The sequence below is a fragment of the Trachurus trachurus genome (genome assembly GCF_905171665.1).
Source record: "Trachurus trachurus genome assembly, chromosome: 17".
In the NCBI taxonomy this organism is placed as follows: Eukaryota; Metazoa; Chordata; class Actinopteri; order Carangiformes; family Carangidae; genus Trachurus; species Trachurus trachurus.
The window spans coordinates 14616757-14642107 of NC_139900.1; the positions used below are offsets into that span (position 1 = coordinate 14616757).

The following is a 25351-nucleotide window of genomic DNA, read 5'->3' on the forward strand; positions in this document are numbered from 1 at the left end:
CCCATTCCTTGTCTTTAAAAGCTTTATATTTAAAGAGATGTGAATGTGTCATCTGCTTTTCCACCGTCATGAAAAGATTGGACTAAGATGGCAATAATGATGGAATGGAAAAATTGTTCTCAGATGGGGAAAAAATCCACATCTTTTTTACAGTCAAGTGAAGTCAACACAGGTGTGGAAGAAAAGTCCTGGAACAATATGACAGGACCTGACGAGACCAAAGTCAAACGATTTGGCCGTAATTCACTCATGTTCACACAGAGACACAAAATAAATGAAACTAAGAACCATTGCAGCTCAGTATTAACAGGTTTTTAAAGCGAAGCCTCCCACCATCAGCCCAAGAGCCGAAAACACAGAGGCAATGGATCCTTTGAGAAGAAGACAAGCGATTCAAAGCACGAAGCAAAGTCATGCCGGGGGTAGTTTAGAAAGAATGAGCTCAAAGTTTTTGCTGCGGCCTTCCCAGCCTCTCGAGGTGAATACAATAGAAACCCTGTGGATAGATGCGGAGAAGGCCGTACGTGGCAGACAGCTAAGACATCTGGTAGACTTGGAAACAAAAATGGCACGAAGAATGGGTCTGAAATCACATCTGAGGGGACGCAAAGCTGCTCACAGGGAACCCACAGAGGTTGGCGGAGGTTAGAGAGACGAAGGGACGGCATACAAAGTAGAGTAGAGGATACTTCACAAAGGAGAATGAAACTTCTGATTTAATCTATATCATACAGACCGTCCATTTTACTGTTAAATTGCTGATGAAGGGAAATCTGTTCTAACTTAATATCAATGCTGATGAAAACACAATCTGTCATTTTGAAGTCAAGGAGGTAGATATTTTTACACTCAAGTGTTTGTAAATGTCTTTATATGTGATTACTGTAGTAGGTGTATGACATAACCACCTCGGAAATAAACATGACACATTTTACACATTTTCTGACCGTGTTGACGGAGAATTTGAAGAATGTATAACAGAGCTGATTTGCATTAGATTACCCTGATTTTCATGTTTCTTTTATAAATTAGTGGGTTATGATATGGTGAGTTAGAAACATACTGATAGGAGTTTAGTGTTTTTAGTCATCAACATTGACTTAAATCAAATTAGTTTTTATTATTCCTAACTAGAGGGACGGTTTGAAGGATGAACTTGAAGGTTACATTTGTCCTCAGCCTGAAGGCAGATGTGGGTAAACATGACAACAGAGAGGCGTGTGCTGCTGTCACTGCCTGGGAGCCAATTGAATATGGTCTGATAAGAAAACTCAATAATCTTATCAAGTTAACCTCATTAAATCCCCTTGTTATTTAGCCGTTGTAGCCTCAGCAACGACTGAATCCTCGCACAGGAAAGTCACACATGTCACAGGAGCACCATAGATAAGCATCTTTATTGGTTCACATACAATGTTGAGGAGGTACGACTTAAATAACTTTCAGTTTTGTACATAATCACAGACGTAAAGTGCGACTCCAATCACCACACATCACTTAGCGAGGGCACGACACGAGACACGACACTCAAATCAGGGAACATCGAGGATCAATTCGGGGGCGTGGGCGGAAAGAGGAAACCACGGCATCTGATTTTCGACTCATTACACAAAATGAACAGGAGATTATTAAAATGGCCAACACCCAATGTACAGTACACACTCATCCACACAGTGATACACAAACACACACATGCACAGGAGGAGTTCAGCTTCGAGCCGCCACGGCCGGAGCCTGCTGCTGATCGCTGGACTGCAGCTGCCGCCCCAGATACTCCCTGTGAGAGAGGGACAACAAACACGTTAGAGTCTTCACTTACAACATGAGCTCATCTGTTATATCCACCCACCTGATGGAAACAATGATTGTTAGGTCTATGAAACTTCAGGAAACAGCGAAAAAAAATCCCAGTCACAACTTATTTTAGCCAATACCTTTGGATATCCAAAGCCTAAGAAGGAAATGTGGAAGTACAGTATTACTTTAAAGGAATAGTTCACCAAAAAATGAAATTCAGTCATTGTTTACTCACCCTCATGCTGATGAATACTCTGGAGAAGTTTTTTATCCCTCAAAGTGCATCTGGAGACCCGGGAGGGGGGCATGTAGTCCAACGAAATCCTTATATGAGAGTCAATAGTGCCCGACACAAAAACCTTGTAATATTCCTCCACACTGCTTGCCCGCTGCAATCCGAGTGTCCTTAAGGGATATAGTCCAGAGTTTACTTGAAAAAACGTCATTTAGGACATTTTAACCCAGTCTTGTATTGAATTTCCCTGTTGCGCACTCTCACGTTCACAAGATGCATGCGATCCCTTCAGGACACTTGGATTGCAGTGGACGAGCAGTATGGAGGAATATTACGAGGTTTTTGTGTAGTTTTATGGACCTTTTTGTGTCGGGCGCTATTGACTCTCATATAAAGTTTTCGTTGGACTACGAACCTCCCGGATCTCCAGATGCACTTTGAGGAATAAAAAACTACTCTGGAGTATTCATCAGCATGAGGGTGAGTCGTTAATGACATTTTTTAGTGAACTATTCCTTTAACTCAACCATGTTGTGTTGGTTGCAGGGATTCGGGGCCTTTAGCATCAGTTTGAAGACTAATTCTCCTGCTGATTCTCACCCAGACATGATGATATTTTAAACATAATGCCATTATTTTGAAAGGTCACAGTCTTCTACTTCTTCAGGTTTCTTTCCTGGCAGTAACATTTTCAGGTGTGTTATCATGACACTCACCTTCCTGCTACCAGAGATCTCAAATGTCTCTCGCAAAACTAAATATGGAAGAAGCTGGCAAATAACTCCTGATGGAAGAAATGCTCCTCTTTAAAAAAAAAAAAAAAAAAACACCCAGACCACTGAGTGTTGATGCTGCCAAACATCCTGTGTCTATTTCTTCCTACAGAGCCAGAGAGCCATTCAGAGCTTCTTATGAAACTCTTTCCTACACTTACCCTATTTTAAGCATCACAGCAGGCAATTAATACAGCACAGTATAGGAGGAGCCATGGGGAAACAGTAAGTAGCCTTTTTCATTTATTTCACTGAATTGCATTTTCTATTTTCCAATTTTTCAGTCTCCATGGCTGCACTACATCTTTTTCATTTGTTCACTTTTGAACTCAACTCAATCAACAGTCAAGTGTTTTCATAACGAACCAACAAAGCAGGAATTTCACTGCTTCGCACAAAGGCAACTGAAGACAGAGAAATAACTTTTATTTCCAAATCAATTGCAAACCTGCCGATTTTCCAGTGAATTATTCCTCACATCTGCTCCTGATCAATTCCCACCTGTCAAACAACAGCTTTAAAGCCCCTGACCTTTAAATCACGGTCAAGTGCTGTGTATGAAGGGTGTTCCTCCGGGCCTCATGCATCTCTAATACTATATTTCGAGTCAGAGCACAACCGACTAGTTAATAAAGGAAGATGGTTTTGCAACTGGGAGGAGGAGTTAGGAAACCGGAGCACTTCCTGATGAACGTATCTGCAGCTGCTGTGTAAATCTGCTCTGCAAAGTGACAACAACAACAATAACAACTGCATAAATGTGATTCATCTTCTGAGGTGTGACAGAAAAAGGTTTAACTGCAGGGGGAAACGCCTCAGGCCAATGAGGGCTGACCGTAACATAAATAAAAACAATACAGTACAGCCACTTGACAATACATCACACCTTCGCCTCAGGGGAATCATGTATATAGTGTGATTTTTTTTTTTTTGACATCAGCGAATGCACTACAGTGTGTACAACGAGAAATTTCAATCAAGTGAAATGCAGCTTTCAGCCAGTCTTCATGTGCCTTCGCCCGCAATAACAACACATTACGTTACGGTTACATTCATTTGAAAGTCAATTTTGTCTGAAGAGAAACAACTAAGGTTCGGCCAATCACAGCGAGCGACACGACTCATTTGCAGCTGCCGAATGGCAATGTAACGACAATGGCGGAGGCCGTCTGGCAGCAGCTGCACTTTAAAGCCAAATTAAGAAGTGGGAAATGGCAACACATGATTTTAGTATTTGATGCTCGCACATCCACAAAAGACACACAGGTGCTGGGGGCGTGCACAGAAAGCCTGCAGACTGTCACAGTAAGGAGCTTAATTGTTCCTCCCTGTGCAGCTTTTGGTCTGAAAATGTGATGACTCATGAAATCCACAGTCTTCCAAAATGCTCCTGGACTCCTCCTTTCAAAGACCACTCACACATTTACTTGTCAAAAATGTAACTTCTAATTAGGTTCACAAACAGGTGGCTCTCCTGTGATATCAGATCTGAAATGTCTCATGGTGAGAATTTCAATAAAGATTTGTTTTACCCTTTTTAAAACATTTTTCGTTGACAAGGATTCACAATATGCCGAGTAGATCCCAGCCAGACTGTGTAATACTGTCTTAAACAATGCAGTTCAATATGCAACAACATTTTGTTTTATTTTCTTATTTTTTTTAAATCTTATTTATTATACCTACTGCACATATTTACTTATGTATGTATGTTATATATTTATCTACTGTTTTTTTTAACCTGGTTATTTTTATTACAGATTTTTTTTATCTATTTGTTTTGTTGTGGGCAAATGCAAACATAATTTCTTTCTGCAATACATCTTGATGTAATGTCTGAATGACAATAAAAACATCCATTCTATTCTGTTATATTCTGATTTAACTCATTGAGTGCCGCGCTCCTTTCCAAAGTTTTAGTCAAGTGTACCGGCAATTTAGACCATTTTTGACTTTTTATGTAGAGCCATAGTGTATTCTATATTATTGCCACCAACACATACTGTAGCTAATTTGAAAGGTGAAACTTTATGCTTCAAATGACCACAAACCGTTTGTTTCTACGTGCCTCTGTTCCTGAGAAAAGTCAAGCTAAACATGGCTGGGTTTCACCAAAATCCCTGCTTTTTTTTCTAGAAAAGGAGATAGAGCGTCTTTTATGAAAGGTGCTCTGTTTGTGCCTGTCGCTCTTCTGACACTCGCATTTCTGGATCAAAGGGCTCGTGTAAGATAAATATATACAACAATTGTTGTTCTATTCACAAAACCACCATTGGGGGCGGGGGGGCGCCACTAAACAGCAATAACACAGACGCACCGTGCCGTGTCACAGCCTCTCGCTGCGGAACGTGAGGGTCTCTCGGCCACAGCAGCTCGGGAACACCGGTCCCACAGGTGGTCGCGGTCCTTCTGTGGTACGGGTCGGTGCCGGCGGTCTGCTTTGGCCCAGAGACCATCAGGTTTTACCGCGGGAGGACCTTGGGGAGGACACGGTGTTGCTCGAGATGAAAACCGGGCGGGACTGTCGGCTGAGAGCTTCCTGTTTCAGCTCTGAGCTGCTGGAGCAGCGCAGGTGAGAGCAGAGCAGCTGCGCTGCATCCACATGCAGAACTCCGTTTGCAAAAGCCGAGTTATGATTAAAACTTCCAGATCATGAGCTGTCATGAGACTTTGATCGTCATCTATTTCAGTTCAGCTCGTCGTAGAGTCCCCAAATGTACATATGTGTATTAAAGTGTCTATTTTCATAATTTAAAAAAAAAAAGCAAAAAACGTAAAATCTCGTTTTTGGCACTCAACGCATGGGAACGAAAAACGAGAAATTACGTGGTTGGCACTCAATGAGTTAATACTCATTTTGTATTCATTGATCAGTAATGGTCTCAGGTGTTTGTGATCAGTTCTTCCAGCCGAATGTTTCAGATGAAGACGTGTTGTTTCTGAGACTTGGGAACATGTATCCTTAGTAACCTCATAGCTGACAGTGTGCAGATGATGTCATTTTCCTCTGCAGCCGTCCACCAGCTGTGCAACTCTACAGTCAGTCAGATGCAGCGACTACTGCCTCTGCCTCACAACACATCTGCATCGTTCTCTGTACAAAGAGGCTTTCACAAAGAGACTCATTTAGTGAGAGATGGAGATGTAAACACATATTTTAGAAATGTGTAGAGGTTAGATTAGATGGATTTGTGATACTTTACAGCCTCAAAAAGCCCAGAGTGGGACAATTTTCTTTCATTCTTGGTTTTAAAGTGTGCAACTAGTAGGAAACATGTTGCAAATTTCAAAAGCTTTTGTCAACTCTACAAATGGAAGAATGAGAATAAGGACCTAGTCATCTGGGAAATGAACAACATTCAATCAATCAGTGCAAAATCAACAACACATTCACTCTATTCAGTAAATCGCGGACTGGAAAGAGGAATACGCATTCAAAGCCATTGGAAATTCTCACCAAGGTCAATTTTCCACTCTTGCACCTTTTCTCCCCCCACTTACTCCCTCAGGCTTTATTTTCTCTTTTTAAAGGTAATACCCAATGATCTTCCACACGTATTTAGGTATTTTTGTATGTATGAACACTAATACTATTTAATGACAGTTTATGTATAGACTTCTGCACAAACGACCATGACTCGGCCTCAGACACTGAGGCACAGGAAAACACATGGATGAACCAAATGTCAATCGCTGATGGGTTTAAACAACAAACTGTCAATACAGAGCTGAATGGAAACATTACATCCATTCACACGACTTCTTGACCTGGAAGTACCTTAGGAAAACAAAAAACGACTTTTACAAAGCAGATTAAAAAAGGTAACGAGGATAAAAGAACGGCACTTTCTCAGTTCAAACATCCATCTGTGCTGTTGTCATGACAGCAGAGGCCTTTGGTAAGTAGGCTGAGAAGATCATGAGAACAACAAAGACAAGACAGCCCACTCAAGGTGACAGTGGGTGTGGTGAGCAGCTTTTAAAAATACTGTATGTATCAACTTGTGGGTGAGTGGAGACTGTCTTCACATCAGCACCAATCAGTCCTTTTTTTTTTTCCTCCTGCCATTCGATTCACACCTTTCTGTTTTCATGGCGACAGCGAGTGTAGGCAGCGCGCAACTCGATAGAACGACAGAACAACCTTGAGACACCCCCACCCAAAAGAAAACTGACATTGACAACAAATCCTCAAGTCTATTTCCCTTCCTTGATTTCTTTCAAAACCCTTTTTTTGATTCTTTCTAGCCAACACAAACCAGCCATTGTGCTGCTGCGTCAGCATGAGTCAAACACAGCGCGCCGTTATCTGAGGCCGAGTTCATAACAAGGGAGGGCGTGGACAGATAAAGAAGTAGATGTCAGAGGGAAACACAATAACAAATGAACGGCTTTAGATGCAATTTATGCGCCGGGCTTTTAAATGACAGGCTGTAGCTTTCCCCTGCGTAAAAAGGAAAAGTGAGAGTGCTGAATATCAATTTTCATATCAAATCAACTTTGTCTTGAGTGTAAGGACGTGTGCCGATTTATGAATGAGTTTTTTTAGCTCAGACTATAAATCATATGCAAGTGAAATCCCTGAGCAGCCGCTGTTTCTTTTCTTACCTGCACCTACTTCGTTTCCCTTCATTTTTCTCTCTCTCTTTAATTTATCACCATCTTTCTGTGACATTAGCTCTTCACTCGTCTTTTTTATTGGCCATAGAAAATGAACAACATTGAGTCCAATTTCTGAGAGTCATTGTATCGTCCCATGCCGTCTTTTCTAAGTCAGAAAACTACCTCCTTTTTTAACCTTTTTTTTCTAAACTTTTTTTTAAAACTTTCCACTCAGCCCCCCTCTCTTCCTGCAACAGACACAGGCTGCTGTTGATGAACATAAGATCATATGTTGAATGTCACAGGATTCAGGTTGAGTGGTGATAACACACCCTACTTTCTATTGTGGCTCTGACAATGGGAGTGTGTTTTTCTTTTCTTCTCAGTTAGCGAAATGAGGGAGAAAACCCTTTGTGCTGCAGTGGATGAATGAAATTCTGCTCACACTTCAGTGAACGCTCAGTTTACATGGAACATTAAAATCACTTAGGAGGGAGGGAAAGCAGCGCTACGCTACACTCTGATATTACACACGGCTCCTGCATCAACTGTTGCTCGGGAAGCTGAGTGTGTTTTAGATAGCGGCAGGAAAACAAACACATTTTCACTTGTTGCTTGTTGGTTTTTAGTGTTTCCAAGCAATCGAGTAGACACACACAACCACACACACACACAAATAAACCAACAATTGTGATGGTGAGTTGAGTGTTTGCACCGAGAGAGGATCTTCGGTTTGGTATAGATGATGATTTTAAAGCTTTTAAAACTCATGACAGTGCCGGAGTGGGATTTGAACGGAGGATCTTTAAGGAATAAGGGGCCATGTCCACCCAACGAGCTTTTAGCGTTCACACATCCTCAACCATCATTTTGGAGCTCTCTCTCTCCCTTCCTTGTCAGAATGCTGCTGTCGCTAGGTTACAAAACGAGTCATCTCACTTCCGTGCCGTTTAATGTAAACACTGCAACGTTGGTCCAACTTTGAGTTTGCAAGCAATGGAGCGCAAGAAATTCATGACAGCATTAGCAGCAGCTTCTGATGTGGACCCTGAGGTTCCTTCAAAACGAGTGTGGGTGCATGATATAACCCGAGCCATGTCGCCGGTTGTGTTGTTGTCGGTAACATACAACGGGGAAAATAAGAATTGAACGCGTCAACATTTTTATCAGAAAATATATTCTAAATATATTCTATTCTAAAAATAATTCTAATAGAGCTATTGACATAAAATTCTCACTGGATGTCGGCAACAACCCAAGTAATGCACACATACAAAGAAATCCAAACATTTACGTCCATAAATTAAGTAATGTGTAATAAAGTGAAATGACACGGGGAATAAGTATTGAACACAGGAAGAAAATGGAGGTGCAAAAAAGGTTTGGAAAGCCGAGAAAGCAGCTGGAGTCTGTCAGTATTTAGAAAGCAATCCTGTCACCTATCAGTGCAGAGTATTATCAGCTGGTTTAGTCCAGTTGATGCCTATAAAAAGATTTCTCATCACCAAGGTGTCACACAAGAGGCGTCATTTCACCAATTACAGTTTTTCTGTAGGTCTGACTTGATTCATCTGATCAATAACCTAGAGCACGACAGGTCACCAGAAAAACAACTAACATGTCAGCTCTGTGGAAGTGTCATTAGTGTATGTTACTAACTTTTAAGAAAAATATATAATCTTGCACTGTTGTTTTGTGACTACGGTAACCATGCACTTATGCGTATGTGTGCGTATGTATGTACATGCATTTGTATGTGTGATGACATGCATGTTTTTCTTGTTTCTTGTACGTTCTTTTTGAATGGAACTTAACATAACGAAAATGACTGTTATCGGCCACTGTAAGTCATTGATGATCGGTATCAGTTACATAAAGTCATCAGGGCATTCTTACTAATTACATTAATTATTAAATTGATGAGTATTTCTAGCAGGGATTCTTTAAAGGTTGTTATCAAATAACTGTGGTTAAAGATATGCACTGATGAGGATGTTTTACAGTTGAAAAATTTACTTGTCAGAGCAGGACGAATGTGAGACAGTTTCTAAATTACATATTATCCTTCCTTCACTGACATTTCATTCTTGATGGTTTTTATGGGCAAATTTTCACATAGTTCCTCAGAAACCTTCAGAGCAGTTTATCCCTCAGTGTCTTTTGATGATGAGTAGTTAAACAGAAAACATCAGTCACATAAATGAGGCTATAAATATGTCTATTAATGTGTTCATACCAGTTGTGCACCATCAGCTTCTGCACAGCCAACAGTGCGTTGTAACGGACTAGCTGGTCCTCGTGGTGCATATGATTCATCACCAGCTGTTTTCCACCCAGCTGCTCGATCACCCTGAAATGGGAGGAATAAAGGGAATAATGTGTGAAAGCCTTTATCCACAAAGAGAAATGGCCCTATTTTCATAGGTCATTCAGTGGTCCAGCCTCGGGTAATCTAATCCAGCCTCACTGTTATTTTCTTTGTATTGTGAAAGGATATAATGCTTCGAAATGGGAAAACAGATCAGTGTGAGGCTTGGTAAAACACAGTAAATGATCTGGACAGAGAAAAGTAAAGCAGGTACATGCATCGGTACAGTAAAGTACTCTGTCCATTCATCTTTTTAGGGATTTAACTAACAATGTAATGAGGTGAATGACCCTGAGATTCTGAATAAAAAGAAGCCGTTACTGATGGATTACTAGTGTGCATTACAGCTAACAATATATGGAGGGAATGAGAGAGTCTCAAGACGAGTAGAGTGTTCAGATATTTACAAACACCGGCTACAGTTAAACGAGAATTATTCCGTTAAAAATAAACTAAATCTTGGTGAAATTTGGCAGATTGTGTTTGTTGCTCTCAGCTAATTCATAAAAATAGCAAAACATATCCATTAACTGTATTATAAAACCTTGACTGTCTGATCAGGGTCCACAGTGAAGCTGCATTTTTCAGCTTTAAATCTCTCGGTAGGGCAGGGGAAATAAAAAACCAAAGAGTGTTACACAGCCTGCTGACAGGAGAGCTCTCTTTAAGTATGGTGACAGAGGTCAAAATCAGTGTAGACTAACTGTACTGGACACTTCAGTAGCTGTTAGATACGCTGCCATCTTGCTTTTGATACACATTTCCAGGCCTTTTTTTTTTGCGTGGTTGTAAATCACAACTTTACTGTAGCTTGACATTTTGATGCAATCTGGTTCTCACCGGCAGACGCCTTACCTTTTGCCACGTGGGTAATGTCGCACATACTCTCCAACGTCGTGAGCTGCCACTGCTATGACTTGAGGATCATCGGACACCTCCAACAGCCTCGTCAGGATCCTAATGAAAGGAGCCAGACAAAAAGAGAGGCATTCGATCGGAGAGGTCTGTCTACTTCAGAAAAAAAGAAAAGCAGATTCCATCACAGCTTCTCCCAGGGAAAAATACCTTTGAAAAAGCTCCACAAAAGAGCAGCCGAGATTTTCTTCCCCCCCCCAGAAGAAGTGATGGATGTAAAGATGCCAAGGTGAATGTTACTTTAAAACTGGAGGTAAAACCAAACTCTAAAATGCAAATCCAAGGACATGAGAGATGACACATCCTCTGAAAGTGAAGTGACACCTCGGGGTTGAAAGCAAGACAAAGTGTGAGTGAGATTTGGGGAAGGAGACTAATAAAAAGGAGGCTAATTTCAGCCGAGATGATGCCTGAGTTGATTACACAGAGGACAGTGATGAGACAATGAGATGTGTAAATCAGGTTTTTATACTGAATGTCAATAGGCCCAACAGAGTGTGTGACCAGAATACCAACCAACACAGACTCAAATTGATGTTTTATTCCTTGTCGGCCAAGTCCATCGATTGGGCACACACAGACATCAAAAATGAATTTGTCCTCTGAATCTGTGTGATCAGTTACATCTAATACAAATTTTTCATTTCTTAAAAAAAAAAAAGTTTTCCATTAAGTTTCACCTGATTAAAGGGCGGTTAACATTAAATATTTAAAAATCCAATCTAGTTAACATCTCATTTTCAGAAACACAGTGACAATGTTTAACATGTGCACCATTTTATTTTGGTGAGTTAAAGGTAGGGTCGGAAATTCATTTTTTTACTGAATTGCTTGAAATCCTCTTCACACCTCAATTGCAACCAATTCATTCATTCATTCATCAAAAATGAAAAAAGTCGGCCACCTGTGGAACAGACAATCCTGTAAAAACACCATCCAATCATGTTGAACGCCACGTTCAAGTCAATAGGATCGTGATGTGTCAATCAAGCTGCCGTTTCTGTCCCTCCAGAGTTACGACACCGAAAAGACAACGTCAGTGATACAATGTACCACACTGAAGTCCAGTAGGTGGCAATGTATGTATGTCTAAGCTTGATGCTGGGTGGTTTATTATGATGTTTTCTTTCACGTGAATGAGCCGTGAGAAAAAGCTGTCGGAGAGTTAGCGATGCTGCACAGTGTCGCTCTGCAAACGTATCGGTCAATGTAATCCCAATGTTGAGCAACGCGTCTTTCTGCGATACTGTGGCGTAGTGGGGCTTCAGCTTGATGTGAACCCAACGTTGAACAAGCGTTGCATGCGTGTCTTCGGAGAGAAGTCTGAGAAAAGGGGCTTGGACTTTTAAATTGTGTATTTTCAAAATGTGGCCTGCTCGATCCTTTTTCCAGGATCTCCAACACTACCTTTAAAATGGAAACAACTTCCATTAGTACTGAAGACAAAGTAGAGATAAGGTCGATGGAATTAGTTTTGTTATGTTTTGTATGATGTAGTTTTGTTTCAATTATATCAAAAAAATACAGTTCATCCTGGTTGGTTCATAGATGTCTATACCTAATTTCTTTCTCAAAATCAATCCACCAGTTGTTCAGGACATTTCATTTGAAACCACAAATGTCAATGTGAGGATGGCGCTCCAAGAAAAGTCAGGGGATCACCACAGTCAGAGGGATTAAGCCTCTCGAGTATGAATGTCTGTGCCAAAATGTCACAGCAATTCATCCACCAACTGATGTGACGGTCTAAAATGATAGAGGTGTGCTCAGAGGATACGACTCTGGAAAAACTGAACAAATAAACAATGATGCTCATTAAGAAAAAGAAGGGTTGAAATCTCTACATATGTGAAGAAGAGAAAATGTCAAACACTGGTGTGCAGAGGAGCTTCAGAGGTTCATCAAACAATTAAATAAACTGACTGCTTGTGTCATTAACATTAATCAACACACAATCCACACTATAACTCTTGTGACCTGACTCACAAATTGTACAACTCCTGTTTTCTGAGCCAAGGTGAAGGTATCAAAATGTTTCAAAACTCCACTTCCTGCTTCTCCTCTGAGTCTGAACAGTGTCATCCCTGCAGCCGCACAGTTAGGCCAGCTAAAACATAAACTTTGAAGTCTTTTCTTTCTTTCTTTTCCAACATTGCCAGTTTTCATTAATCCAAAAGCAGTTTCAAAGTGTGTAATCTTTTTCAATTTTGTAAACTCTATTAAACCTTCCAGAGACTTAGTTTCAAATTCAGCTAAAAAACAAAACATCAAACTTAATTCAATTTAACCTATTTAGAGTTAAATCATGTTTTTAAGTTCCAAATGGCACATTTACCCCAACAAACTGTACCGAGTTTCATTACTTTGTTTTCCCAGAATGTCAAGTTAAATCAAATCAAATCAAATTGAGTTATTGAAGCCATGGAGAGAATGAAATGCTTTGTTACGGATCAGGTTTAATCTTACTTGAGGAGCTCATAGTTCTTCTCGTTCAGACGGACAGCATTCTCACGCCAGAACTTCTCAGACTTGTGCACAGGACTCCACTCGAGACGGCCGGACTTGAGTTCAGAGCTGTACTCATCAAATGAGCTGTAAATACGAAAAAGGAAAAACAGAAAAGATGTAAACCAGTGGAAAAGAATGTCCAAGTATCACCACTGTTATATGTACGGTATGCAATGAAAAAAGGAAAAGCTACTACTTCTATCAAGCATCTTTTGTGAAAAGCAGTACTTTAAGGCAATCTGAACATTTGGAGGTTACCAACATACGTATGTAGTGAATATAAGATAAACAGAAATATGTCTTTAGAAAATAGACTGGCTTCATATCAAAGTGACAGTATCAATACAAAGAATCTTAAACAGAGATTCTTTTCACATGCTGTCCTTTTGTAGCAGAACCACTTCTGAAAATGAATGGTTTGGAGAACTTTCACTAATGACATGTTATTCATGAGGTGCAGTGGAGTACCTGAGATCCTGCACGCTCTCTCCCAGCCTCTCCAGCAGGAACTTAATGTCCTCAGTGATGTCCTCATCGTCGTACTTCTGCTGCTCGAGGTTCTCCAGCTGCTTCAGCACCTTGCACTGAATCATGGCCAGAGCGTACTCCTGACGAGTCTCACGCTCGGCCGACTTCTCCAGGAGGTTCTGTCAGAGAGAACAACAGCGTGATGAAGACCAGCAGCTAATTCACTGTTGGTCATTTATAAAAGCAATAAAAGCCGATAAACGGTCACTTGTTACATCTTGTTTAAGTATCTTTGTGTTTGAACCGCTGACTGGACAGTGGACTTGAAGATGCCATCCTGACCTCTAGCCAGTGTTTATGAGCTTCTTGTTGTTAAAGGCTTATTGTAAAAAGAAATGTCTTGTTTTCTGGGAGTTCATTCAAAACAACTTAAAGTACCAGAGTTAGGTTGGTGCAATCACATCACAAAAACAGCAGTACTGTTTGTCAGGATGCGTTCAAGGACTTCCAGATGGTCCGTATAATTTAAGTCACACTGCTGGTCCCATGTGGTGAGCAGACTCATTTGCATAATTAGGACATTTGGGAAAAATAGCGACATGCACAACTTTGCTGACTGTATTTGAAGAAAGATTTTGTGAAAAAGTGAATTTTACATTTTTGTGATAATCTCAACTTCCTAAAACTCAGCATGACACAACATTTAGAGCTTTTTACTCAACAAAACAATTAGCGTTTTCTTTTCTTTTTTTAAATGGGACTGAGTTTTTACGCATCTCCTTATTTAACATCCCTACTCATTGTAAGATATGCAAAACGACTCAAGGGAAAACCAGCTGAATGTCAAGATGTTTCTGAAGCTTCCTTTTGCTGCACACCATTGCTTTTAATTAGTCGGGATACTGCAGCCACACCAAACCTCAAACTTCTATGACTAATTAAAAGCAGAGGCCCTTTCGTTCATGGGTGCATTCACAAACACTCGATGTGACAGCTGCTGCTGCTGAAATGAAAGTTGTGATGAATGAGCTTTAGGGGAAATTCAAATCAGGAACACGCATTGCATTGAGCCAAACATAATACTGTACGACATAATCTCTAACAACTGGTCTCAAACTAATTTCTTTTAGCAAACTCAAGACACTAGAAGGTGGTACATTAGGACCACAGAGGCACATTTGATTAGGTCACAGTGACAGTGAAATACAGCTAAAAAAAAACTGTCTGAGAGAAGTACAAGAAACCATCAACACTTTTTCTTAAGGTTGGGTTTTGAAAATCATCCAACTTTCCTCCACTTGTGTATTAGCTCATGTTTCAATCATGTAATCAATGCCATTCATCACACCATTGTGCTCTGAGCAAGGTCACCGACACTGCCTGCTGCTGCTGCTGCTGCTGGCTTGGACAAAACTATATGTGTTAGCAAAGACATCAGTGCCATACTTTGGATAGTTTCAGAGGAGGCTTCATCTTCATAAAATGTAATAAAACTAAATACTGTGTGCTCTTCCTCTACAAAAGACAGCCTTCAGAAAGACCTGGTAGTTATGACATTGATTTTCACTGTATTTTCATGGTGCTCCAGACGTTGGTGCCTCGGCAGACTCACTCACTTCCTCTAGTTAAAGAGCAACTCGGCACTGGGAGATAAATGGGTGGCCCTGCCATTAATTTAATCCTGTCAAGGTATAGTATGGGGAATTCATTACCTGGCATCAACACAAAACAGCAGAGCGAGCCCAGAGTCACAGCCCATAGGAGTATGTGACGTGTTGGTCTATATACGACTAAATATTCTGAGCTGCTGTTTAAGAGTTGTCATTTCAGTTCAGCTCTTGTTGTGATCAAGTGTCGAGCCTAATTAAAAACAAATGTTCGAGTTGCCGTGTAAGATTTCATTTCAAAACACTTCTAAAACAGACTTAATAAAGTGTAACACTTCATGGTAAACACCTTTCCATGGCAGCACTTTATGTGCCTTTAACAACAGTAACGCCAGTAACAGATTTCAATTTTCTCGTACCTGGGAATTGTGCGTCTTGTCTGCACAGCTGCATAATTGCAGAAAGAATAGATCTTATATGGCAATTAATTTTAATGGGTTTTAATTCCTATCATATGCTACGTTGGAAAGGAGAACAAAAAGAAGAATGCTTTAATGTGATAAATGTGTTAATTGATTTTTTTTATTTTTAACTGCATATTTGCACTAAATCTTCCAGCAGTTCAGACAGTGTGGTCCAAACATTTTCAGTGAGAAGCAACACACAGAAGAGTGAGAAATTCCCCACGTACCCTGAAGGCAGCCAGGATGATGCGGGTGACCTTCTCCTTGACAGACTCCTGGAGGATGTCGGACAGGGCAGGGACCACGTTGTAGCGTCTCAACTGCTCACAGAGTTGAGGACTGAAGGCCAGGAGCCAAACACAGAAGATCATCTGGTACTGGAGCTGGAAGCCGCACTTGTTGCTCAGCACCGCCGTGATGCTGAAATAAAAAAAAAAAGAAAAGAAAATGAATATATAACAATCAAAATAGAAAAAAGAAAAGTGAATCTCCACGACTCCCATCTAGCACCTGTTTGCTAAAAGAGGAGCTTTCACAGCTGTGTGCCTACATGTTGCCAATCCATTATTGTTGATGATGGCAGAAAATGAAATGTTCAGACAGACACAGACAGTCTTTCTGTCACGGAAGAGCTCCTCAAAATACAGAGCACAGAACTAATGACTGCAGCCACAGAGTGAGCCATGCATTTGCGGAAATAGCTGCTAAGTGCAGAGATGTGGAGCTCATAGATGTGCAATAATTATCTGAACCAAACTAAGTAGTATGACTACTTTGCAATGCTGTATAAAGTGATATTTCTTTTTTACCTAATGCCTTTTCTACACACTTTATACAACACCCATGTCACAGGTGAGGAATTGATTAGCAAGTCATTTCACATGATCCACAGGGTTAATTTTTACAAGCAACATCACATTTTTAAACTTAAAGATTTGGTGAAGTTATAGAAATACAGGGATGCAAACGGGTCAGGACCAAAAAAGAGAGGAATTGTCTGGCGGGGGGGGGGGGGGGGGGGGGGGGGGGCTCACCATTAACAATATCACAGAAAAGTCCATTTCCAGTAGTTCAACCCCAACCAAGTATTGAGTGCATATAGATGGACAGTTTTCAGAAGGCTAACATTTCTATATTAAAAATGCTAAAAAATGCAATATTTCAATTTTGGAGATACTGATTTTTAGATACTTCACTGAATGTTAGTCATAATTATTACTATTAAAATAAACTGAATAAATAAAGACATGGGATTTAACATCCCATTCAGTGTGTAATGGACATATACTGTAGGCCTATATAATGTGTTAGTTTCACTTTTTGAATTGAACACATTCTACATTGCGGAGGCGACGTCTTTCCACTTATTAGGGCTTCCTTCACCTCTGAAACGGGGCAGAGCTCCGTGGAAACACCTGCCTGACACAGCAACGTAGGGAACCGTGCATGTCTGCGGCGCACAGCTCCACGGACATGCACGGGGGAAAAACGGCGTCGCCGTTTTGGGTAACGTGTGTGCATGTCGCGCGTCTACATTGGAGGTAGGCTAGTATAATCAGAAACCATGAATGAGTTCGCCTCACGTGATCACGTGTCACTGTCAGCCTGTTAGAAAAACATTTTACTGACCCCAGCTGAGACGCTGAGACGCTGAGACAGAAAATCTGATTTTATCCTTTAATAATAGCTATGAATTCAACAGGACAGTCTCTCGCATCTGGCTTCTTGTATAGTAATGTTGTCTTTAATCTGTGTACTTGAGTGTTTCTTTTAATTGAATATTTGATTTTTGATTTTTTCAAGAACAAAGTTACAGTTGCAAACTGACAAGACAAAATCAAATCAGGGAAAAACTCAATATCAACAAGGTGGCAAGGTAAAAATGAAATGAACTCACAATGACAGGACATTAGAAAGTGGAAAAATAAATAATAGTAATGAATGCATAAATAAATACATAAATCATAGTAATAAATAAAATACATTTTGCAATAATCAAAGTTACATAGAGAGACGAAGGGCAGCATCACTCCTCATAGATTATGCCAAGCCTGAATACAGGGAAATTAGTCAACCTGGTGTGCTGGTAGATTTTCCATATAAATTAAAAATGGTTGCCATATTTTGTAAAAAGTCTTACTTCTTTTCTGCATCCAATAAGTTATGATTAATACATTTAAGTTTCTTAACATAATTTGTCTCAAGATTGGAGTAAGTAAAGTTCCCTAGTAAACAAATTTCAGGGTCCAGTGGAAACGTATTATTGAGTGTTTCTTACTACTAATAATTTTGGTGTGGTCATGGTTTCGTCCCCCAAGTGTCACAGGGAGGGACTGTGGATGTTTGCATGCAGTCTTTATTAAAGAAACATTATACAGGCAAAGTAAACGTGTTTATGAAGCAGTCACTACTCACCAGTTGACTCCATCAGCCTCCACCCAAGCAAACCTGTACTCATTCACCCTCAGCATCAGCTGAAGGCAGCCAGCAACACACTGGACATACTGAGAGCTCTGCAAAGAACAGAGGCGTAGATTTACTCAAACAGGTTGGTGTGAGCCTTAGCTGCGTAATCAGGAGAACAAATCACATGTTAGGAGGTCAAGTACAATTAATGCAGTTTTAAAAAACACTGAGTAGTTGACAAGCAGAGAGAGCACATGGAAGAACACCAGTCCAAAACTTGCATTACCATCACCTATCAGACCTGAGGCAATGCACATGCAGTCTATCATATGTATACACCAACACATGCTAGAGACCACAATAGTACAATACAGAGCAATAGCAGGGAAGTGTCCCATCACACCTGAGCAGAACAATGTAAATTGAGATTAGAGCGGAGGAAGCTGAGAGGAGGAAAATAGATCGCATTAATCTGTTATTTAAAAGGAGGGTGAATAAAAGCAAAGAAGTCCAGCAAGAACAGGCAACAGTGAAGACAGAAGAGTGGAGGAGTAGAGGAGCAGAGGTTACCTGGTTGGAAATGCAGAGAAAGAGATGGTGTTCAGTTATTAGATAGCGCTCAAGTCAGTATGTTTCTGAGCACAGTACTCAGAATAATCACGCTATTCTCAACAAAGTCTGGGATAATGGTAGGATGCTGCTGCTGTGCAAATTATGCTCTTCCAATTTCCCTTATTAGTACAGCAGAAGCTGTGTTTGTCATGCGCTTTCAGCATTGAGGCGAAGTGGCTTGTAGCATGCAATTTTGTACATTTAAAACCAACCAGTGGCAGCAAACACCATGCTGTCTAAATGGAGATTTCCGCTCAGATTGCTCTAAAAAAGACAGCCCTCCAACATTCTTTAAGTAATCATGAAAAAAACCTGAGTGCAAGAGCAGGATGGGAGAGAAAAGGAGGGGAAAGAAGAGGCGTGAAAGTCCAGTGACAGCTGATACTTTGCAGCTTGCACAAACCCTGACTTTGTTTTTTGTTTTTTTTTCTTGAAGCGCCAGGGTGACTGAGGATGCACCACTCATACTCACTTCACTGGGGGAAATAGTTCCTGCTCCTGAGCCTGTTTCTGGACCTGTACCATGTAGGTTCTAATGAGAGATAAACAAAAGAAACAGGTGCAAAATTTCACAAGCCATCGCTTCCAGGTGGGTCAGTGTCACAGTGTGTGCGGAAAGCTCGGCCACGAATGCAATTCAGTGACGGTGGATTATTCACTGATTTGTTGGGTGGCTGTTGAGGAGAGAAATTAGTATCAAATACATTTGAGAACATATAGAGACTGACAAAACCATGCTCATGGAAGAACTCGCCTTTAACCAACCTCAAGATATTTTTTCATATTGTACAAAACCACAAAAGAAACCAGGAATCAATATTCATCTGTTTTATCATCCCACTCCTTGGTGCATTCATCTGCCAAGGCAAACCCAGCACCGTCAGTACAGCTTTCAATGGACCATCTCAAGGTCAGACAAGCCTGCTTCAAGTTGAATGAATGCATAATATCAATTAAGGCAAGGTTTTCACTGTGGGCCAACACAGTTTAATTTAATTAATAGAAATAAATAGAGAAAAACAATGTTTGGCTACTTGGATCATTATATTTCACAGGAAAAAAAGGGAATAAAATAAACTCCATGAGAAAGAAGAGGCCAATGTCTCTGGAGGTGAATGCTCCAATAGCTAAGAAAAGAAAAACCCACCACAAGGATAAACAATGAATACATTTCAAAACTTACACACAAAGAAAACAACTGCTTTGCACACCCCTGCTGCCAGGAGGATGAGCACCCACAGTATGAACTGCATCATTCTTAACCACTATAAACAAACTTTACATTTTCAGATGGAAATAAACTTCAGACTATGAACATTGCAACATGTACCTTGAAAGCATTCAATGGCTTTGCTGATGTTTACCGCCTTTCTGTAACTGCTGTTCAAGAGTCCCATGTTTGTTTCCCCTCTTATAATTCAAATAACACAATTTACACAGTACTGTAGCATGCATGAAAAAGACAGAAAAGACAGAACACATAATTTGCTGCAGGAAGGACACAAGATTGTACCATTTTTAGACGCCACGTGTAGTTCAGACCGTCCTGTACACTGTGAGCATCTATTTAAAATCAGCAGTACTTACAAATTCCCTTTTACATGCAATTTTGACTACTGTACCTGTGAACTGAGCTGGCTTTTGATCCAGTTGAAGTAGTAGTTCAGATCGCTTCCCTCCATCAGATCACGGCCCCAGGCAGCCAGCTTGGCAATGATCCTCGCCGCCTAATATGGGAGGGACATATTATTCATATTTGCTGCGCATGAAGAGTTCACCAACAGTAGAGAATTTACAGCGGTGCCATCCTTTCGCAATTTAACAATTTCAGCTTGTTAAGTGCAAATGCATCCAGTGATAAGACAGGAGCAAATTCAGCTATGCAATTTCCTCCTTGCCAGAGGCGGACGTGGAGAAGTATTGATGCTGTAATTTAAAAGCGAGAGTCAGCGTGACAGCTGGATGGAGTTAACGTGCAGTGTCAGAGACTTTGGATCACATCGGGCCCACCTGCTGGGCGTCATCTGGCCGGTATGATTAATTGAGCTGTGGATGCCCTATAATAAGTACTCTGTTTGTCACTGGGTGGTCATCCTTTTTCTATTTAAAAGGATGGTCAGGAAAAATCATTATGTAATTGCCTGTTATTGAGAAAAAGGAGGGAAGGGTGAGGAATAATTGATGCTTTGGTATGATTCAATTCAGCTGAATTGCATGTGTGAAAAATTAGGCTATACAACCTTTTTATCTGGAAAAAATAACTTCAGTACACTATGGCTACGCTTAATTGGCTTGTGGTAATTGCCTAAGTTTTACTTGCACCAGCTAGTCACACATTACAAGGACAGTGTGAATTACAATATGTCCTTGTTATGATTTTTCCACATTGTCTAACTCACCATGTGGACAGTAAAGAGGTCCTGACGATTCAGCATGGGGAGGAAGTAGGACCAGGCGGTGTTCTTTGTCTTTTTGGCATAGTCAAAGAAGATGCTCACCCTCTGATGGTTCTCCTGTGTGACAGTGAAGATTAAGTCAAAGATAAACTCTTGGATTATAAAGTTAGAGTAAATTTATACTAATACAAGTGTCATAATGCAAACGACAGTCATAATGAAGTCTGATGTCTTGATTAGAGGTGCAATCAATTAATACATTTCAATGATATAATTCATTCATTCATTTCAATGAAGTGAAGTGATGAGGTTTTCTGTTGTTGCTTGGATTTTCAGCGCAAAAATATTTTTTACACCCAAGGGCACTTTAAAATGACAGAGTTTTGTAGAATTACCATTAACGGTATAGTGTTTAGAAGACATTTTAGAAGAAGTTCAGTTCTGGGCAACAGATTACTTGATAAATGCATATTACTCCATTCAACAATGTGTCTCTTTTTCATTTCAAATGTTACTTTAAGTAACTATTGAGTAACAACAAAAGATTTCCCATGAGCAGTCTGGTATGAAATTTTCATGTCAAAAATTAATTTGAAAGTAATGGGAGTATCCCTATAGATACAGTAGCTCTATACAATTGTTTCCCAAAGCAAAACAAAACCAAACCTAAATAAAAACTCTTGTTTGGCGTCAGTAAAGTTATGCAATTCTTCCAAATTTTCTGAACATGTCTTTAAATATGTACATAAACAACACATTTGTCCAGAGTCAGTGAGTCTGTTTGTTTACCTGCAGAGTGTCATCAATCAGAGTCAGGATGTATTGAACCGTCTGCTCCTTGGAGATGTGGGCCATCAGATTCAGAAAGGTCTTTGCACACTGAGCAAACACAAATAGATATAGGCTATAGAAACTGAGTAAGACAAAAACCCCTTATTGATGTAATGAACAAAAAAGCTTTTACCTTTATTGTGCCTTGTACCTCGACTCAAGTGAGCTAAAGTAACATGTGTGTCTAAAGTCAGGTTTACAAAATCAAATTAGCTGACAAATGAGTTACCTCTCAGCATGACCTTTTACAGTGACCTACAACCTAAAGGAGTTGACACTGGTCTTTGACTCTGACTACTACACACACACACACACACACACACACACACACACACACACACACACACACACACACGCGGTAGTTTCAGACCAAACACGGTATTACAAGCTAAAGGAAGAGATACCAGGAAGTCAAGTGTAAAAAGCCTTTAAAAACCACAGCAGGTTTTTTTTACTTGTTTGAGAAAGAATTGTAATAATTATCACAGGGAAACACACTTTCTTCTCTGCCCCACTGCTCCGTGGGGCTGGGCTCAAAAAACAAACAAACATAGAAACACACAAATGATATTAAGTTTTCCCTACCTGATGTCCTTCATTGGTCAGAATGACCTGCTTCTCCTCGGAGTTGGCCACCTCAAACTTCTTGATGAACTCACAGTCCTCCACCGAGATCATCTGACTCCTGAAGAAAATTAATTGAGACAATACGACTTTAGTGCAACATCACTCATTTCTTTCACTACTACTGCAACTGACCCTCACTGAAAGACTGGGCTTTGCCTTGTCACTAGCATGCTGCTTCTAATGAAAAGGAAAGTTGCACAATAATGATAATGAATCTGGAAATACCACATGTTAAGGCAAAAAATATTATGGTTATGAAGACAGGATGTTAGTGTAACAACATTTATAGTACATGAGTTAAAAAAAAAAAAAAAAAGGAATCAAGTAATAGGATTGACAATGTCAGTCACAAGTCAGATCAAAGAGGAAGTATCACTCAAGACAGTGAATCACAACACAGGAACTGCAGCAGAGCCAGTTTTGGATTAAGACACTGCACTTTCTGTAATTTCACAGCTCTGCGTACTTGAAGGAATTGATTTAGTGACAGCTTGACCTACCTAGGTACAGTTTGACACGCTGAGCTAAAGCAATAACACAATAAAATATGTCAAGTATTAAAGTGTTGTTGTACTCACTGCAGGTAGGACTGCCAGTTGACCAGATTGGCCCGCACCTCAGCTGCCTTGGCAGCGATGATGTTGGTGGGGACTGCAGCGTCCACAGCCCCGCGGATATCCATGATGCCGTGATATGTCCACTACAATATTATGTCAGGATACAAATCCAACACCACCTGAATGGAAAAACACCACAGCCAACATAACCACATAACATTACAGGAAACGTTATAATTTATTTTCTGTATGCGTCTACGACAAGCTAAAATAACAGATAGTTCTCCATAACAAATTATTGATTGATTTGCCCAAACAATAGTTAAAGTTAATTTTACAGTACATGGCACTGGAGCTAACTGGACTGGCTACAAGAGCTACCAGGAAGGAAGCCACGGAGAGACCATTCAGGTTTAATTTTTAAGAATAATGGTATGTACTATGGCGTGTGATATTAATAAACACCCTACTTTTCATTTTTAAGGTTTAATTCTGCCTTTAGCTGGTCCAAGCTCACAGCGCTAGCATCAGGTCATGCTAGCTAGCTACCCAGGTCCAACCAATGTCACGACTTAGGATGGGAACTCCGAGATAAAACAACACAGTATACACACATATCACAGGCTATTAAACTGTATTAAGGCGGTGGCTAAATGTACGGCACACAAACAGAAATGTCAAGTTATAACGTTGTCAGTGATACAGATAGAGCCGTTTAGCTGAGCAAAATAAGCTGAGGATGCTAAACGGAGTTAGCATGTGCTAACACAGCTTCTCGTCCGTTTCAAAGAGGACGACCGCTACAAAGGCGATGGCATTTTCACAACAACATAATTCAGCATTAAAAAAAATAAACATATATACGTTTTATGCACATTGACATATTTGATAAGACGTGAACATCACATGAATGTACTCACCCTCCTGCACTAAACAGCTGAGCGACTACAACACGACGTCACGTTCTATCATGTGACAACGGGTCAGTCACGTGCGCTGCAGCAGTGATGCAGCCGAGGAGGATCACATGCTTGTAAATGGTAATGTTTAAACACCACAGTGCCTTACCTTTAACATCAATTTGATAATTATGAAATTATGAATAAGAAAACGTTGATGCTTGATTTGATAGGATTACTCAGGATGAGCTATTTTATAGAGTTTATTTGTTAGTTTCCCTGTTATTTGTTTTGAGTTAGGCTACTTTGGATTACTTTCATTAGCTTGTTTTATTTTGATAATATCCTCTTTTGTTGGAAATCAGTTTCTGCAGTCTATATTATTGGCTTATTTAGCAAGTTAGTATGGTTATGGTTGAATCATGTTATGTGCACATTAGGTAGCCTGTTATGCCTACTTTATGTAGACTGGTTCAGCCATTGTTTTTTGTTTGTTTTGTTTTTTACCAGCAGAGGCAGCAGCAGCAGGTTTGTTTTCTTTGTTTGCCTGCTTGTAACTTGTGTGTAACTTAAAAGTTCTCCATCACGATCCACTAGAGCAATCAAATGCTACTTACATTTGGGCTTCCTGCATCGGTAATAATAACCAAATGGCATATTGAATAGCATAATAATATAATAAGATTAAAAATGGCCAGTTCTTATTTTATCTCCTCTCTAAACATGGTGGGAATGCACTACTGTAATGCATAATAGTAATTAACATAATCATATTCATCATAATAACAATCATGTTGGATAATAATGATGAATGAACTGTAGAATACACTAATGTGACTGACTGACTGACTGACTTGTGTAGATGCACAAGGAATACATTTGAAAAAGTTTGAATTAAAAAAAGGACATTATAAAAGGAGCTGTGATATTACAAAAAAAGATAAGAGTCTCCAGATATAATGAGTTTGAGTAAATTGCTACTGATATGGCTTTCTGAGATGCTCAAGCAGTGAGTGGATGTAATAACTGAGGAACTCTATACTCCCTTGTTGTCTTTTAAATCATTTACAAACTGCCCAAAATGCAAAAAATGAAGGTTGCCACAATGAAATGTGAAACTGATGCAACCAAAGTGGACTGTGTGTGTCTACTCTTTGCCAAAGCAAGGAGAGAAGCAGACAAAGTTATTACAGTTACTTCCTATCTGCCGATAATATTTCTGACATCGTGAGGGTCAAGAAAATGAGAATACACCTCACATGACATGAGCCAATCAATCACAATCA

General features: G+C 40.0%; 1 protein-coding gene across 1 annotated transcript; it reads right to left on the bottom strand.

Moving 5' to 3' along the window:
• Positions 1-1378: 1378 nt before the first annotated feature.
• On the bottom strand, positions 1379-24153 carry atp6v1h (ATPase H+ transporting V1 subunit H). The gene is made up of 14 exons (XM_083992215.1): positions 24087-24153; positions 23188-23345; positions 22568-22667; positions 21941-22030; positions 21155-21268; positions 20378-20482; positions 19228-19287; positions 18153-18250; positions 15965-16157; positions 13667-13845; positions 13157-13282; positions 10631-10732; positions 9644-9757; positions 1379-1777 (listed from the first exon to the last, which is right to left on the bottom strand). Exons 2-14 carry the CDS (start codon positions 23289-23291, stop codon positions 1708-1710), a joined length of 1455 nt encoding a protein of 484 aa, XP_083848341.1. The 5' UTR covers positions 23292-23345; positions 24087-24153; the 3' UTR covers positions 1379-1707.
• Between the last annotated feature and the right edge of the window lie 1198 nt (positions 24154-25351).

Bases quoted from the DNA above. Each gene is read 5' to 3' on its own strand.
- atp6v1h (XM_083992215.1), bottom strand. From the start codon at position 23,291: ATGGATATCCGCGGGGCTGTGGACGCTGCAGTCCCCACCAACATCATC. The intron at 21,269-21,940 runs GTAAACAAACAG...ACTGTCACACAG, and splicing joins TGATTGATGACACTCTGCAG to GAGAACCATCAGAGGGTGAG. The intron at 20,483-21,154 runs GTGAGTTAGACA...CTCCCATATTAG, and splicing joins ACCTCTTTACTGTCCACATG to GCGGCGAGGATCATTGCCAA.